Raw genomic sequence first — 19,161 nt, forward strand, 5'->3', positions numbered from 1 at the left:
GACAGGCAACAAGAAGTTCTAAGATCTACATTTAAGCCAAAGTAACATTTCTGACCTCTGACAAGAGTATCAATTTAGGAATTACTTGAGCATACTATGGAAAATACACAAAGAAATAGGATGAGGAGGTTTGGGCAAGCATAAATGTATGTACCATATGTAGGTAATAAGCAATCAATGTTTATGGATGACAAGAAAATAGCAAATCTTAGTGGGGAGAGAGATGGCCTCTTATCACACATCTAATAAGGTATGAAACCAAGAGTTAAGAGAAAAAAATAATCTTATAAAACTCATATCACGTTCCACAGTCCTGAAAAGTGTACTGATTTTGCATATTCTTTATTCCATACTGCTGAATTTGTCACACGCTATAAAAGCAAATGGTTACCTAGTAATCGGGATTTTAAAAAGCCTTAATATTTCTATGGTAAATGTGTACACATGTCAGAGAAACCAAAGACTATTAATTTAAAACTATATTGCATAAGTGATCCCCTGAAACTGTGTTCCTCTAAGATTTCTTTTCTCTAAGTTGTTCTCCTCTAGACATGAGCATATAATGGGTTTCCTTGAAGATGAAGGGCAGGAAACCATCTTAAGGCATTTAGCATTGTAGGGCCTGGGCATATGTCCCACGTTGGAGACACAGAGTTAATGTGCCTGGGGTAAATTATTCGATTTCTCCCAATCTCAGTTCCCTCAAAAGCTCTCAGAATTCTGGGGATTAAATTATATGCAAAAAACACAATAAATCAAAATACATATGAAGACAGGGGCTTAAAAATTTATGTACATGAAAAATCTGACAGGACAAGCAATAGTGATTGGATGTTTAAACCACTGAGTGAAATGTTGATGGGCAAGTAGCTTTGCTGAGTAAGAGACTATCGTTCCACAGATAACTTCCAAGTCATAAGAGGAAAAAGTAATTTTATAATGAAGGGGTCAAGCTGTCACTTCCTGAAGTCACTGATCATTCTTAGCATTACTAAAAGTGGAACTATAATAATAATAACAATAATACTATATGCATCCTGTTGTGCTACAATTAGAAGTACATAGCACCTTTGAGTACTTTTACCAAAAACACTTAGCCTGAATCTAATCAAGTCTTTAAACTTGAGATTTATATAGCAACACAGGGGAGAGTGCACCAAGTAAAAGACACACCATTCAGAAGCAGTCAGTACAATTTAGGATGTGAGCTGTATCACAGGACAACTGAACCTGGTTTCCTTTAAGGAAAAGGTATGTGGGTATGACTAACTGTAACTTGTGGACCTTGTTTGGATCCTTCTTCGTACAAATCAATGGTAAAAAGACACGTTTCAGATAACTGGGCAAATTTGAATATGACTTATTAGATGATATTAAAGAGTTACTATTAGTATTCTTACGTGTTCTCATGGCATTGTGGTTATACAAGAAAACATTTAGAATTGCAAATGAAATATTTAGGGGAAAATGCAATTAAGTCTTTAATAAACTTTTAGTCTATTAATAGATTTTGAACTCAAGGGATCCTCCTGCCTGGGCCTCCCAGAGTGCTAGGATTATAGACATGAGCCACCCTGCCTGGCCTTAACAGATTTTGAGGTCTCAAAAGATTTTTAGACCCTTCTAAGCTAGCAGCAGCAACAGCAGGTAAAGCAGGATCTTTCTGGGGGCCAAAAAATAAAAAGGCAAATCTTGGTTCATGTTATTCTCAAAATAAGCAGCCTCCATTCTAAAGTCCTCAAAGTGGGAGCAATTCAATACACAGATCTCATGTTCCAGTGGTTCCATGGGCTATTAAGTCTCCACAGTTTTCGTTTTTCAGGTTGAAATCAACCACATTTCAATCTGAGATGAACTCGCTTTTGTGCGAAGCAATAAAAAGGCTGAATTAAATCCACTCAGCCATTTAAAAATTAGGCGACAAGCACAGAGATGTTTACCCATTTTCCCTGTAGGAAATTTTACACACTGGTAATTCAAATTTAACTGGACTTCAAACTTTTAATATCCTTTTGCTTTGTCAGAAATAATAGTGAAATAAAGTTTTGTTTTCTTTTCCATTTTTCAGGAATAGAGTGCTTCACAAAAATCATTTGCACACAACCTTTAGACACATCCACTATACACACTCAAATGTAAAAACAGAGCCATATAAGGATTTTCATTTTGTGATGACAAAAAACAAAGACTGCTCTTTTATTTTGAAGTAAAATGTACATATGTAGAACATTGAGTAAAAAGGCTACAATTGGGGCACAATTTGAGTTTGAAAATGCTGAATATAAAAGCAAATGTGGTTTTCCGTAAAGATAAACTCCAAATAATTTAATAACGGACATGCCTGACACCTACAATGTAAATTCAGAATCTTACCTAAGAAGAGTAAGAAATACCATTTTGATACTTAGTACATTTAAACTTAAGCACTTTTCTCAAATAAAGTATGAACATGCAAATTACTTCTGCCTTCATAAGCAAGGAAGAGTTATTTGAATAATACAAAAGACAAAAATCTTGACAAGACTCACAGTTGATATAATTTTGGCCAAGACAAAATGTCCACTTTCTCACTGGGTGTTCCTCAGTAGTGATAATGACTTAGAGATAAGTCCTTGGTTTACTTGACGGTGAATGCTAAAAATAAATATAAACATGGAGTTTTTCCAAATAATGTGATAAAAAACTTTTAATAAAATGTAAGTTAAAAAAGTAGAATATAAAAGCATGTAAGGACTAGGTAATAGAGGGGGTACCCAGGTATTAGTTTTATTACTGTTCTTTATATCTTTATATTTTATAAATATAATTTTGTGTCTATTTAATGTTTGTTTGTTTGTTTATTGAGACAGAGTCTCTGTCCGTCGCCTGGGCTAGAGTGTCGCCTGGGCTAGAGTGCCGTGGCATCAGCCTAGCTCACAGCAACCTCAAACTCCCAGGCTCAAGTGACCCTCCTACCTCAGCCTCCCAAGTAGCTGGGACTACAGGCATGCGCCACCACACCTGGTTAATTTTTTCTATTTTTAGTAGAGATGGGGTCTTGCTCTTGCTCAGGTTGGTCTCAAATTCCTGAGCTCAAGTAATCCTTCCACCTCAACCTCCCAGAGTGCTAGGATTACAGGCGTGAGCCACCGTGCCTGGCCTTATTTAATATTTAATACAAATAGTAGACAAACGGTATATAAGTGCGTGTGCACCCATGTATTTCCTGTAGGGGTATATATGTGTGTGTATTTATATAAAAAATATATAAAACCAAAACATGCCCTTAGTGGTTCTATGTGTAACATTTTCCTTGCAGGATTATGATATATTAGTACAATGTTATTTATTGATCCTGTTTGTTCCACAACTGTTCTGCTTCTGTTTTAAGTATTAAGGAAGATCTTTGGGGAAGTAGTCAGGAAAGAAAGCCCCGACCTAAGAGAAATTTATTCTTGCTTTTTTAAAAAAAATAAGCTCTAGTGTAGCTTTATTTAAAAACAGGGGGATGGAGGTAACACACAATCAGTTTCAATGAGATTCTTTGCAGCTTTTCCTACCAAAAAAACCCCACCTAACCTAATATTACCATATATAAGAAAATACAAGACACAAGGCATTCCTGCAAATATCGGGTATCTTGTCACACAGCATATAGCTCCTAAGTAGATAGCTCATAAAAACTAGATTAATAAGCCAGGCTTGGTGGCTCACGCCTATAATCCTAGCACTCTGGGAGGCTGAGGCGGGAGGATCGCATGAGCTCAGGAGTTCAAGACCAGCCTGAGCAAAAGTGAGACCCTGTCTCTACTAAAAATAGAAAAAATTAGCAAGTCAACTAAAAACAGAAATAAAAAATTAGCCAGGCATGGTGGCTCACACCTGTAGTCCCAGCTACTTGGGAGGCTGAGGCAGGAGGATTGCTTGAGCCCAGGAGTTTGAGGTTGCTGTGAGCTAGGCTGACGCCATGGCACTCACTCTAGCCCGGGCAACAAAAGCAAGACTCTGTCTCAAAAAAAAAATAAAAAATAAAATAAAATAAAATGACTTAGTGAATATTACCCCTCACCTCATTCTTTCAAACCTTAACTACAGCATTCAGGCGCTGACTCAGGAAATAGGTATCTGGAGCCTGTTATCTACCAGGCACTGTACCACATGCTAGTGGTGAAAAAGAGAGGGTCAGTCTCATCTCTGCTCTCATAGATCTCAGAGAATCCCCCAATCCCACCCCAACCCCCTAAAAACATCTCCTCTTCAACTCCCACTAAAAGGCAAGTTTGACAGTTCTGGATTTAGCAGGACTCACAACTTTATTTCCACATAGGGTTAGAAGTCAACATATGGGTTTTCTTCCCATCAATTGTCTCACCCACCCCACAAGACAAACAACTATTTCTTTAATATACAAAGCAGAGAATGAACATCTGGAAGATGACATCAACATGACTCCTCAGTTGCAAAAAGGCAAAATTATTCCACAGTCTGATGAAAAAAAAATCTCAAATTCTGGCAATATTTTTCCTTTCATGCTAAATGCCGGAATTCTAATATATCAGAATGAGTTTCTCTATTTTAAATCCATACTTTCAGACTTTTACTTACAAACAACAGCTGGATTACACACACAATCTCATTACTTCACTGTGTCCAGGTTTTGATTTCTTAACTAGAGACAGTATTGAGTCTTTAACAACAGGACAGGAGCTGTGTTCACTGTCTTCTCACTCCACCCTCACTGAGCACCCATCCCCTACTGGGCACCCAGCACGTGCTAGCCACTGTTCAAGGCACAAAATGCTTTAGGGATCTTATATTCTAGTAGGGGAAAGACAGACAAATTAAATATAAGTGTAAATTATAGACTCTATTGGAAGAGCATAAGTGCTCTAGAGAAAACCAAAAGCCAGGAAGGGGAACATGGAGTTCTGGGAATGAAGAGAGGGTTCCAGGTGGTCAGGAAAGTTCTCCCTGAGAAGGCAGCATCTGAACAAATACTGGAGGAGGAGCAAGCCATGTGGATAACTGGGGCAAGACTGTTCCAGGAAGAGGGAACAGCACATGCAAAGGTTCTGAGGTGGAAGGGTGCCTGTCACCTTGGAGAAATAGCAAGAAAACCAGAATGGCTGGAGAGAAGTGAGCATGAGGGAGCATGGCGGGGAAAGAGGTCAGAGGGGCAGTGAGGGAGGCAGAATAACAGGCCCCAATATTTGTCAAATTAATAGTCATAAACAGTAATGAATAGTAAGATACCTAACATTTATTGAGCTCTTACCATATGCTAAGTGCAATGCCAAATAGATTATACACATTATCTTCTTAATAAAGAAAAACAATCAACTGCTCTAATATGTATAGAGTTGACTTAACGCTTTAGGACACATGTAAAAGTAAGTCTAAAACTCTATAGGATATGTTTCCCTGAACAAGCCTCCCCCATCCCCACCCCCGCCTTAACATGACTAAAACCTTTGCTAAATGCTGCAATTAATTTAACTTCCCCATGTATCTTAAAAATAAAATTCCTCATAAATTTCGGGTGTCTTATTTATTTCCAAATTGTGGTTTTTTAAATATGATTTTCAAGTCTGTTTCAGTACCACAAGGTTAAAGAGTTCAAATCATGACATGAAAAGTTGATAAAAAATAGTTTGGGACATTCAGAGTTGAAATCCTGCTTTAATAACATCCTTTGTGTAATGAATCCTTTGACATAACTTCTTTTTTTTCTGAAATATATGATATAACTTAATGTCTCTGAGTGTTACACACAAATTACATCTACTAGAGCCAAAAGATATATTGCACATATTGTCCTGCTGGCATGTTCCTTTCTGCTGTATTTTCATTTAAAAGGCATCCTTGCATACAGAAAAAAAGCATGCCAAGAGAGCTGGGCTTAAACAAAATTAGAGGAAGCAGCACATGTACCTTGATAAAGAACTTCAGCAGGCTCTTTATTACTTAGTTTCCACTAATTTGGAAGTAATTCGAAAATATCTCTTAAACACAAAGAGATTGTTTAGTTCAACTCAAAAACCAGTGAGCACCTTTGTCAGATGCTATGAAGACAAAGACTACAGTCCCAGTCCCTGCCCTCAGCAAGTTACAGTCTGCAGAGCTGGCCAAACCCAGTCTTACCCCAGGCCAGGTGAGATAAGCGAAAGTCTAGGGCAAGTGCACACACCGGTACAGAAGCTGACAGAATAAACTTGTGCTTACTTTTTAAAAAGTCACTCACCTAAAACATCAGATATCAGCTGAGCCCATGTCTAACCAAGTAAAAACGACAGAGGAGTTAAGAGCAGAATTTCTTACAGTAATGAGTTGGGCTGGGGGTTTTAAATGAAGTTTTAAGTATCCAAGATTGAAACCTACACTTAGAAGTTTCCTCAGAGATTAAGTGCTCTTTTTTATTCTTCACTAATACTTAAATTATAAGTGGAAATTTTAATTAACACCCATTTGCAAATCTTTTGGTGAAGAGAGATGCAGGGATTTTTAATTTGCAGAAATTCATTGCATAAATTAAGAGTATTTTATTCTACCAAACTTATGATATACCAAGGTAATAAGGCTGGACTAAATCCAAGCCTATGAATTTATATAAATTGAATCAAAACTAATGATCGACTTATATGTCATATTATCTAAGATCAAAAATCATGTGAAACAATCTATGTAAATATCTCTCTTTAGTTAAGTGGGTTCAGAGGAACAGGACATAAGGAGCTGAAATCATTCCAAATTCTGGTCACTAAGCCCTAGTGCCTGGGGCCTGGCTGGCTGTGAACACTGGGAGGAGTGGATACTTTTTTAATGTAATTGAACAAAAACACCACATAGACAAGCAGCTGCCCTACAAAGAATCCAGTAGAGCTTCACAGGGTCAACAGACTCTGACATAAAAAAATAAATAATTTTATTGACTGGGCTTATAAACATCTAGGTCAAATTATAACATTTGTTTCCTGAAACATAATGAATAAATGTCTAATATTAAACTGTCTCATAACACAGGTGATAGCACTTTATCACAACCCTAACATTATAAAAGGCTCCCACCATCTCAAAGCTGATTAGAATCAGATTTATCTGGGGGAACTTTTAAAAGCTACATATTCCCAGGTCCCACTCACTGGAAACTGATTCGAAATAAGGAGCTGGAGCTGTATAAAGCATCCAGAGAGACTGTGATCAGACAGGTTGGAGAGCCTGAGGAACTAAGAAGCACCAGAGTAAACCGACTCAAAGAATAGTGAAGCTTAAGGCAATAAATGGTATTTTCTTCTCACCAAAAACAGACTATTATGCAAGGCTGCCCTCTTACCTTCTAAACTTTGAGAAGACAAATATTAATATTACTTATGACCACCATCCAATTTACAGAGCCAGTAGCATATCTCAAGACCCAAAATGGGTGTGCATGCTTAAATTATGAAAACTTGAAAAACGAGTGACCAAGTACTAGTTGGGAACATCACAGATGGGAGAAATATTTTAAAAATCATTGATTATGCCTCTTTCCTCAAGTGGCATCAACACTGGAGTTCCCAGGAGATTAATTTCAATGAACGTCCCAAATCTCAGCTTACCTTTGGAGTGTAATTGAATACTGCTCCTTTATTGGTTCTCCTAACATCCTAAATACGTGGGATGTTTCATGGAAACTCAAATGACAATATCCTCTTCCATCAGTCAACTGCCATAAAGTCTCAGATTTGAAGCTCTGTAGGAATCTAAGCAATTACACTTGTTCCCAGAGAACTGCTCTATAAAGTGCCCACTTAACAGCCTGGATGACATACAAACTCTGAAACTTCATTTGGACAGATGGGTGACAGCTTTGGCCAGGTTCAGAGAAAAAGCAGCCTGGTCAGGGGTTGACTCGCTCAAATACACAAGAAGCCACATGATTCCAGCTCCGGGCGCAAGCAGGACACTAGTGAGGAGGCGGCGGCACTGTCTGCTAGTCTGCGCCCGGGGCCAACCTCGGGAAAACATTCCCCGACCATTCCGCACCAGCCTACAAACGCACACGCCGGGATTCCAAGCCGCGCGGGGAGCAGCGGCGGCAGGGAGGGCCGGGCCGCCCAGCCGCGGAGCGGCTTTGTGAAAACCAGGCTGGAGAGAACTGTCCCCGCACACGACTGTCCCCTAAGGCGACCCTGGAGCCAGGTCACTCCTCACAGGGCCAGCGGAGAGTCAAGAAGTCTGGAAACTGAGTGAGCTGGGCTGCAGGACGGCGAAGAGAGAAAGTGGGGAGGCGCCAAGTTGATTCTCTTCTTTTGGCGGGGAAGGAAGGAGTCTGGGGGGGCGCGCCGGAATGCAGTAACTTACCTCACCCCGAGCCGCCGCCGGCCGCAGCCAGACCGTGCGGGTGCAGACCGCGAGCCCGACTTCCTCCCGCGCTCAGTCCCTCCAGGCCCAGCCCAGCCCCCGCGGTGGCCCAGTCCCGCCGCCGGCCGGACGCGCTCCACTCACCCAGCTCCTCCGCCCGCAGCCGGGGCGGGGCGCACACCGCGAGCAGCAGGGCCAGGAGGCCCGACCCGGCAGCCCCCGCCAGCGCGCCGCAGCCGCGGGCGCCAGGCACCATGGCCCCGCCGGGCGCCAGCTCGGCAGGCTCGGCCTCCCCTCGACGGGCCCCGCGCCGCCGCTGCCCGGGCCCGGCTTCCTCCTCTGCCGCAGAGCGCGGCGCCGGGACAGGGCGCTGCCGCGGCCCCGCACCTAATCCCACTGGGGCAACCCTGGGCCCAGCCCGGCGGGGGCGTCTCCCGCCCCGCCCCGCCCCGCACGCCGGCCCCCAGAGGAGGAAGTCGAGCTTCCCGGCAGTGACCGGCCGCGAGGCCGGAGGCGAGTCAGACGCCGCCCGCGGTCCTGTCTCAGTGTCGGGCGCTCCCTGCTTGGTTCGCTCCTTCCCCTCGGCGCCACCTGTCCCAGTACTCGTGAACCTACGAGCCAGAGGAGAGTCAGCCGTGAGACCCGCCCCTCGCCGCGCGGTGCGGGAGTCCTCCCCCGCCGGAGTGGCTGAGCGCGCAGCGGTGCCGCGGAGAGACTGCTCCCCTCCACGGTTGTGTCAGCCCCCGGGGATGGGCATCCCCGCGATAGCAACACTGGGGGACTGGAAATATTTGGGGGATGGGATGGTAAATAAGACCTCCATTCATTCATTCACTCATTCATTCAAAAGTTAGCTCAGCAGCGCGCATGTCGGGCACAGGGCTAAACCCGTGTGTCACTCGGCAGACGTCAAAAATAATTAAGCGAGTATATAATGCAAATTGCAATCAATGACATGAAGGATGCTAGTGGAGCACATCTAGAGAGATCTAATTAGATGGCGAGGAGGGGGCTGCGTGCGAGGAATCTGCCAGGAAAACGTCACCAAGTGGCATCTAAACTGAGACTAAGGGGACAGAACAGACAAGATGTGCAGGGAAGCCAAAGGAGGAAAAGGACCAGGGTGGATGAAACCCTGTGAACAGGGGGTGCATGGCCAGAGATGAAAGCTGGTGTACAGGGTAGGGCCGGAAGACAGCCCTAAAGGATGTTTAACTTGGTCCTCAGAGCAATGAGCCGCCACAGAAGGCTCAGACGAGGGGTGACACAACCTGATCCTTTGAGGGGTGGTGAAGGGCTTGGGGGAGAGCAGGTTGGGAATGGAGAATTACAAGGCTATTACTGAGAGGCTGAATGGTAGTGGCTGTGGCAATGGACGAGGACAGATTATATACATATTTTAAAGACACTCCGACGTTTCTGGCCCCCTCGCAGTCCACTTGCGCTTCCTCTGCGTGCTGCCATAACCTTCGCACCATTGCGCAGCACCCAGAGGTTGTTACACCTAGAAGGGTGGACTGGGGTGGGGGTTGGTGGGAGGGTATTGGAGGAGGAGAGGAAGCGACGGCTCCTTCAAGGCCAAATATTGGCCCGTCTTGTGATCTTTGGATATCCCAAATGGACTCATTTCATACATGCATTCCTTTTTTCCTGTGTCTTTATTTTTTAACTAGATAGGAAAGCTGCTGAAATGTCAATGAGATTGTCTTTGGGCCTTTGCTTTCTCTGTGGCAGCAGACCTTAGAGGGAAGAACTTGGACTTTAGAAATAAAGCGGATCCAAGTCTGATTCTGGGCCCCAGTTTTGTTGGGGAGTATAATACCTAACTTTTCTGGTTGTCACGGAGACGAAATAAATATGTATGTAAATATTGAATACCCATGAAAATATTGAATATTCTTGTGCACAAAAACATAAAAAGATAATTTGATACATTTAATCATTTTCTAATTCCGGCTTTCTCTTTTTCTTATCTCTCTTCATTCTTTCTAAGCAAGTGAATTTATGCATTTGCTCTAACAGTTTTGACTCTGCGAGCTATGAATAAAGCAAAGACAATGAGGGGCATTGTTTACCAGTGAGGAATTCACAGGGTGAGGCAGGTGGACTCCCTGGGGTGACCTTTTTCATCTCAGTCAGTATCTTGATAGGAATGGAGTTATCTATTCTACACCAGAATCCTGAGCCAGATACTGGGAGAGATTTAGGATTTGGTAACAATGAGAAAACAGAAAGACCAGCTGGATACTATTGCTTTGATCAAGCCATTCCTTCCTTGAAATAGTAAATCCCTAGTTAAGAAAAGCATAGTAAAAGAAAAATGTGAAAATACAACGGATTAGCAATTATATGTGTGTGTGTGTATTTTTTTAGAGATGCTGAGTCTAGCTATGTTGCCCAGGCTGGATTACAGTGGCTATTTACAGGCACAATCATAGCACACAACAACCTCCAGCAATCATCCTGCCTCAGCCTCCTAAGTAGCTGGGACTACAGTACATTTTGGTATATAATGAAATAAATAAGCCTCATTGAATTAATATACTTCAACCACATAGACTTATACCTGTTTTAATCTTGAAAAGATTCCATACTGATTTTTTTAAACAATGCATTATGGAATCTCAGTACCAAGTTCCATTAAGAAAAATTATACTTGTCAGGCTCTATGCACAAACATCGCTCATAATAAGATGTGAAACATCTCTAGGGAACGGCCTCCCACACTTGCCATTCAGTCTTTATTTTGCATATCTTACTGCAAGTTATGCCAGCTCTTTTGTAAAAATAGATAACAGCTGGTCAGGACCTGCCTTATTTTATATATGAAATGTGTGTTCTGTCTTGCTTAGGTAAGATAGAAGGTAAACAGAACTGCAAACTTGGTATGACTCTAAAGTGGTTGGATAGATGCAAAATAGATGTGGTTCAATTTGATGACTTAATCAATTTTATCCTTAACATTTAGTAACCCTGACTGTGACTCCGTGAACACTATCTAAAATATAAAATTGAAATGCTTGTAGGTGTCTGTTTCCTGAATGCTCTCCCATTTCCCATTCAATTCAATACGTATGTTTTAAATATTTTCTATATGCAAAACAATGTGATGAAGATACAATGATAACAAATACAGGTAGCTTTACTCCTTCATTTATTATCTAATAATAGAAATTTGAGAAAATTAATTACATAGACAAAATTATGTAGATTCATAAGTATGATGATAGAAGAGGCTCAGGGTGCTACAGAATCACAGAAAAAGGATATATAATGTGGATTTTAAAAGCCTGGCAGGGCCTGAAAGGGGCGAAGATGGTAATTAGAAAGAAAATAATGTTTGTCAGACAAGGAGAAGAAATTATTTAAAAAGCTCAAACATAGAGATCTTAGGGTGCTTTTAAGGATTGAACCTACTTCCTCAGTGAACTTGAGCCTAAACACAGAGTGAGAGGCAGGAGCAGGATCTGAGGGTTCCTTGGGGCAGTGGGAAGCAGGGAAAGTGGAGAAACTTGTTCGGATTTGCATTTTAGAGAGATCACACTGGCTACAGGTGGACAATGGATTGGAAAGGCAGGCAGGCAGACTGGATTAGGAGTTTGTCACAGCACTCCAGACTGGAGATGGTGGGACCTAGGCCCTTTGCACTCAAAGTGGGGTTTCTGGACCAGTAGCATCCACATCTCCTGAAAGCTTGCTAGAAATGAAGACTACTGAACTCATACTTATCTCAGCCTCTGAAGCAGAATCTTCATTTTTATAAGATCCCCAAATCAGGATGAAACCATGCACATGTCTGAGAGATAGTTAAAGGGTAGAAACACAAAACATATTTAGTCTTAGGATATAGGCAGTGGGAGAGAAGAAAGATTAAATTCTGAATGCAACAGACAAAATAATTCGTATCACCCACGTTGTTTCCTTTTCTCTAACTCTCTATTGAGTTTTCGAAAATTTTGTTACTGATATTCATCAAGTAGCCACATCATCTAAGCTCCAGAAGGGATTCTTAAATTCTGAAGCTCGCTGTGGCCAAGTCTTATCCTCTGTTCTTCTCTTTTGCGGGCCCAGAAATTTATTTTTTGTCAATGTGCTTCACCTTGGCGGGTATTGCTTCATGATTAACCTGATCACACAAGTATATAAAACAATATCAATGCTATTTTATTAATTAACTATGAGAACTATAAAATGGTGAAGAACATTCTCTTTGGCCTGAAAACAACTTTGGATGCTAGAATCTTTGTTAGGTGAACGTGAAAGAAAAGCAAGACTCATTATTTGAGTGGTTCTAATGTTTGAAGGCAACAAAGTGAAAGAATTTTTTCCACTCCTCAACTCTGCTAAAGATAAAATTATCCTGACCCTTGTAAAAGTGGTAAAGAACGCTTTGTTCAGAACTGCTGGATGAGGTGTAAATGTTATGGCAATAGGGGAGAGATCAGGCTCAACTCTGAACACAGCAAAAGCAGCCAGGGATTTCTAACCAGTGAGCAGAGTGTGGGGTCAATGACGGAAAATTACTAAGAGGAGACATCAAGGGTAGGGGATTCTTGTAAACTGACTTAATGGGATTGTTACTGAAGGCAAGTCAGGGACTTATACACCAAAGGAGGGTGAAGAACATGATCAGATACGAAGGATGGGGGATTTTCTCTGAACTAACTTAGCAGGATTCTTGCTAAAACTGGACAAGGTAGGCTAAAGACAGAGTTTAAGGACAAGGCCTCCTTGAAAAAAGGCTCAGAGGAACCTAATTAAAGTTTGGTTAAGGAGAATCTTTGTTACCCGCATGGAGATATTTCTGCCATGAGCACTAAACAGCTAGAATAAGCTGGTCAAACCCCCTTCCTCCCTGTGGCAGAGCTCAGCAGGGCACAGTCAACACTTGCCTGCCAAGCTGGCCTTTCTCTAGTTCTTTTTTTCTTGAGACAGAGTGTTGTTCCGTCACCCCAGCTAGAATGCAGTGATGTCATCATAGCTTACTGCAACCTCAAGCTCCTGGGCTCAAGAGATCCTCCTGCCTCACTCAGCCTTCTGAGCAGCTAGGACTGCAGATTCACACCACCACACCAGGCTATTTTTTCTGTTTTTTGTAGAGATAGGGTCTCGCTCTTGCTCAAGCTGGTCTCAAACTCCTAACCCAAATCCATTCTCCCGCCTTGGTCTCCAAAGTGCTTGGATTGCAGGCCTGAGCCACCTTGCCAGCCTTTCTCTAATTTTTATTTCTAATAACCTTCCCACTGTCCCTCCACTCCCTCTTTAGACATGTTAATAGCTCTCACTATGCCCAGGCTTTCTTCCTTGTTGCCTCATTGTTTCTGACTCATTATTCATTGATGTGTGGTGTAACGTTCAAGGGGAAACCCTGTTTGTAAGTTCTAGTAGCCTCTGTACTGCTTGCAATACATTTGTGTCATTTCAAAAAAAAGTTTCTGAAGAGCTTTCAAATACTTAATCTGAGTTGGTTGACAATTCCAAGACAATCATTCCTAATTGTGCTTCCTAGCAGACAAGTCTATCTCCATTGAGAGATTTACAGAACACAGGAAAGGATGGAAAAGCTATGCAGCAAAGAAACTTACCCATTCAACCTATTCTTTCCCAAATGTATTCGATATTTTTTATTTCAGCATATTACAGGGGTACAAATGTTTAGGTTATATACATTGCCTTTGCCCTGCCCGAGTCAGAGCTTCAAACATGTCCATCCCCCAGATGGTGCACACTGCATTAGGTGTGAATATACCCATCCCCTCCTCCCCTCTGAATTTTCGTTTTTATTTTTGTTTTGGATGATGTGGAGGGAAGATGGGTAATTATGTGGTGGTTTTGTTTTTTCCAAATATACTCAATGGAGAGAGAAGAGGCAGGGTGAGATGGCTTCATCCCTTTGTTTTAAAAGAGCCCATCACTGACCCAGTGGCTCCTTTCTGCTCTCTTTAACTGTGTGTGAAAATGAGATGGAGGGGACAGACAAGTGTGGAGTGCTCCAGGCTTTGCAGTCTTCCAAGTTCTTATCTCTAGCTGAGAGACTGGGGACTTTACTGTGCCCTGGGGCATTCGCCTGAGTATGGAGAGGAGGGGGTGGAACTTGGATACTCACTTCCACTCCCAGCAGAGCCAGGATCCCTGTACTCTGGGAAAATCCTTCTGGAATTATGCACATCTGTAACAGTACAAACACCACTCAGAACCGCCAAGATAAAGGTGGAGAACCCTCCACTTCACCCATGACAGGCACAGATGTTGACCTGAGTGCTGCGATCAGACCCAGGAGCTGGGGCTTAGCTGACAGGCTCCAGTGCCTCACCCTTTTTGCTCTGGCCCCTCCCTCTGAGCCTAGAACCAAAGTAGGAGGAGCTGGAGAGGGAGGCTGGGGAGGAAGTGGTTGACAGGGAGAGGACAGCAGGAAGCAGAGGATACCGTGAGTAGGACAGAGGCACTAGGGTGCTGGGTCTCCCAACCCTGAAGCCAAGACTAAACTTCAGACCTTTAGGCTGAATGGAGAGATTAAAACCAGAGAGATTAAAACCAATATGGCCAGAGCTGGGAAGGCTCAGAAGCAGCGACCAGGAGAACTGAGCAGCCCCCGGCACAGCCTTGCCCCTGCCAACCGTTAGGCTCATGTGATAACTGAGGCAAGCGGAAGGCTCTCCACAGGGACTCAGAGAGAACTGGGTTCCAGTCTTGGCTCCACAAACTCTGTGATCTGGTTCAAACCCCTCCCCATCTTTGGGCTTCAGTTTACTCATCTCTATAGGGAGGAGGCTGGACTGGATGATCTGGGACACCTCCTACTTGGCCATCAGGATGCTGTCCTGACGCTGATGTGAGTTTCTGGGGAAGTGGAGGCAATCTTTTGGCATCACTGGAACTTAAAACATTAAAATAAAACAGAAACAATGACAACAAAAAAATCTTTCCAGGGAAAAGTGTTTTCATCCCCTGGCGTCCCCTAGTGACTCTCCGATATTCAGTCCTGAGGGCTGAGGGTTCCCGAAACCAGGTATCTGCCATGGCTGCGGTAAGAGTAGAACACACACAAACACTCTGCAGTGCCCACAGAGAGGGCAGGTATGAAGCAAGGGACAAATGAAGGTCTCCATTCCAGAGCCACTCTGGTGGGGGATGTTGATGATGGGGAGACTGTTCTTGTGTGGGGACATGGAGTGTATAGGAACTCTGTACTTCCCACTGAATTTTGCCAGGAACTTAAAACTGCTCTAAAACTAAATCTTACTAATCAAAAAAAAAACAAAACCCTATCATCCACTTTCATTTTCTAAAGCCTTTTACCTCTTTCCTACATTCACAAGTTTTATCCCAAGAAAAGATCCTTATTAGTTAAATATATGAGGGATTGGATTTCAGCGTGTTTGACAGAGGCTTTGCCTTTTCAAAGAGGATTTTTAAAAATTTGCTCTGAAAATCTTAACATTTGTGTCATATGACTTAAAAATTATCATGACTCCATACCAAATGGAGATGATCAAAGTTCAGAAAAAAACGAGAGATAAAAATCTTGAAATCAAGAAGCTGAATAATCTTTCTTAGCAGAGGTTTCTAAGTAAATAGAGAGCTCTTTTATGGGGTTTAATTCCAGTCTTTATTCAGACAACAATTCTCTCAGTTAATGGAACTTTTATTTGGATAGAGAGCATAGAATTAGGAGATTATGAGCAAGAGGCAGGTTTAAGGAATCCAGGAGACCTGACACTCAGCAGAACTGTTGGAAGCCAAGCGTCTGAGTCCGGGCTCTTTCCCCTGCCGAACCTCTCCTCCCCACCTCCCTGCTCCTAATACCTGCTTTACTGCCTTCTCCAACTCACCAAATGAGATCTTTAAGGAGGTACGTTTGGCAAACTGTGGTTAAGATATGAGCCAAACAGTTTCTCTTCCTCTCCCTTCCACCCTGTCCCTCTTTGCAGCTTTAAAGTGTCCTCCCTGCTTATTTTATGACCCATTTTTACAAAGCCGTGTGCTCTCTTCTTGTAGCCCAGAGATCTCTTAGAAATGTTAACTGATTGCATCTTAACAGAGATTTATTTTTAAAGAGGAGCTACTGAAAACTAACAATATCAATCCACTCTTATTTCCTCAGCCAAGGTTTCCTGTCCCTCCTTGAAGGTGAACCCAGTTGGCTTTATTCCTGAGGCCTCCCCTGAGCACTGGGACACCCATGACTCTTCATCACTAACAATGGGGCTTGGAATTAAGTACTATTCATCAGAGGTGGGGCCTGGCGACTCAAGACGTCTTTATACCCACATTCTTAAGTCTTCTCTTCTTCTCTCAGTTACTAACTATAACTGGGATTCGGAGCACAGGCTTAGGGTATCCAGAGTCACCAAACCACCCTGGGAGGCCAGGCTGGTCCTGCTTTTCACTGGAAGAAGGCAAGTCTGCTGATGCCAAGTTCAAGACATAACAGGGCACCACCAAAGGGAAAAAAAAAGCATAATATTGGGAATTGTTGAGACCAAGCAAAAGGTCAAGACTAGGACAGAAGGAGGATCAGGATGGGGGTCTCCAGAGCCAAGCAAACGAACAGCCTGGTTTGAGGACAAGGCCTACTCATGTGGGCTGTTGAGGTTCCTGTTATACCTTTCATGCACGTCTGCAGAGGTTCACACATGAACCAAAGCTTCAGTGCCCAAAGAATAAACATACAGCAGTGGAAGGGACAGACTGAAGAATGGAAAGTTTTGTTGGGGCCTCAGCCAGGTACTCCTGCACAGCATATTAGGTCAGTGGCTCTCTTCTGCTAGTGTACAAGATTGACTCGATTCTTCTTTTAGAGACAATTGTTTTCTTTCTACCTGCCTGCCTTTCATGACAGCAAGGCTTCTTTCTCTCTTGTTCTTCTGTATGTTCAAGTATCACAGAAATTCCATAAGCCTATTAATTCACTCTGAAGGAAATCTTCTCTAGAAACGTACAATGTGCTGTGTTATCAAAACGTGTTATATAAAAAGAAGCTATTATTAGACTTTGGCTTTTGGGAAGATGGAATAGACATACTTTTCCTTCTTTCCACTAAGTACAACTAAAAATGCAGGAATTATATATAATGTAAACATGAGAAAATTTTAGAAGGAGGAGGGAAGGCAGGCTGCCTAGAGACACTGGGACTTGAGGACTGCCACGGTGGTGAATAACCCGGATTTTCTTTATGTTTTACGCATCTCAGACTTGGAGCTGAAGAAGTCTGCAACCAACAAACACCAATGGGCACAGACAAAACAAAAATAATCAAAACCAACAAAAACCAGGTTCTTTCTAGTCAAAAGACCAGAAAAGTTTCAGCACAGCAAGGTAGAAAACTTTTAGACAGTGAGTGCTCTAATCCCTCCAAACAACGCAGTCAGAACTTGGCCCCACTCTCACTCATATTAGCAAAGGCTGAGTGGGGCTCCCAGACTTCTGCCCTTTCCAGGTTGTCCCAAAGGATCCCAATACCCCCTGCAGGGTGATGTCAGAAGGCCAAGAAGGGAACTGAGATTTTCATCCATACTGGCTAGTAATGAGTTTCAGCTCTTGCCCCCACAGTGTCAGTGGAGACCACATAAGGTCAGAATTCCCATTCCCATCCAGCAATAATGACACTACAGGTGTCAACGGAGGCCAAGTAGGGAGCCTGGACTTCTACCTGCACCTGACAGCTCCATGAAGCAGCATGCCACTCTGCTCCTGTTAGAGATGTGCCAGAGAGAAAGCCAGATAAAACAGAAGGTTTGAATAAAATCCTGAGTCTCATAATGTCATACAGTTATGCATCACTTAATTATCAGGATATGTTCTGAGAAATGCATCAGTAGGTGATTTCATTGTTGTGCGAACATCACAGAGAGTACTCACACAAACCTACCTGGTATAGCCTACTACACACCTCGGCTCTATGCTATAGCCTATTGCTCCTAGGCTACAAACCTGTACAGCACGTTACTGCACTGAATACTGTAGGCACTTGTAACACAATGGTAAGTATTTGTGTATCTAAATATATCTAAACCTGGAAAAGTTACAGTAAAAATGTAATATAATCTTATGGACCACTGTCCTATATATGGTCCATTGTTGACCAAAACATTAGGTGGCACATGACTATACAAAAATGTCCAGGTTTCAATCAAAATCACTTGTCATACCAAAATCCCAAACTGAATGAGAAAAGCAATCAACAAAAAAATCAGAAAACAAAATCAGAAAAAGAGTTTAAAGCAGCCATGATAAAAATATTTCATGGAATAAATAGGAACACACTTGGAACAATAACAGCAACAGAATAGAAAGCCTTAGCAATAAAAAACATAAAGAAGAAACAAATGGAAATTTTGGAAATGAAAAAGGCAATTGCAGAAATGAAAAACTCAATGGATGGCCTGAACAGCAGAATGAAAGGAAAGAATCACACACTGGAATAGAACGATATAAATTACTCTCTATCTGAACACCGAGAGAAAGTAGACCGAAAAGAACATGAGCAGAGAGCCTCAGGCATCTGCGGGGCTATAACAAAAGATCTAATAATAATGTCAATGTGTTCCCAGAAAGGGAGGAGAGAAAGAACAGAATTGAAAAATTACCTGAAGAAATAATGTCTGAAAACTCCCCAAATTTGACAACAGACATAACCTTACAAATTCGAGATGGTGAACAAACTCCAGACAGGGAAACCCAAAGAAATTCATAGAAAGACACATCATAATTAAACTTCCGAAAACTAAAGACAAAGAAAAAAACTCTTGAAAGCAGCCAGAGAAAAACAACATCTTACATACAGGGGGGAAAACAATTTGAATGACAGCAGATTTCTTATGAGAAATCATGGAGACAAGA

At 42.3% G+C, this 19,161-nt stretch overlaps 1 protein-coding gene across 1 annotated transcript in view; it reads right to left on the minus strand.

Moving 5' to 3' along the window:
- DCBLD1 (discoidin, CUB and LCCL domain containing 1) overlaps positions 1 to 8,575 on the minus strand; it is a 41,076-nt gene extending 32,501 nt beyond the window's left edge. The window contains exon 1 of the mRNA XM_012650152.1: positions 8,464 to 8,575. Coding sequence (XP_012505606.1) covers positions 8,464 to 8,575 — 112 coding nt within the window. The remainder of the gene's footprint in view (positions 1 to 8,463) is intronic.
- Between the last annotated feature and the right edge of the window lie 10,586 nt (positions 8,576 to 19,161).

Source organism: Propithecus coquereli, unplaced genomic scaffold, assembly GCF_000956105.1.
Source record: "Propithecus coquereli isolate 6110/MARCELLA unplaced genomic scaffold, Pcoq_1.0 Scaffold313, whole genome shotgun sequence".
Classification (NCBI taxonomy): Eukaryota; Metazoa; Chordata; class Mammalia; order Primates; family Indriidae; genus Propithecus; species Propithecus coquereli.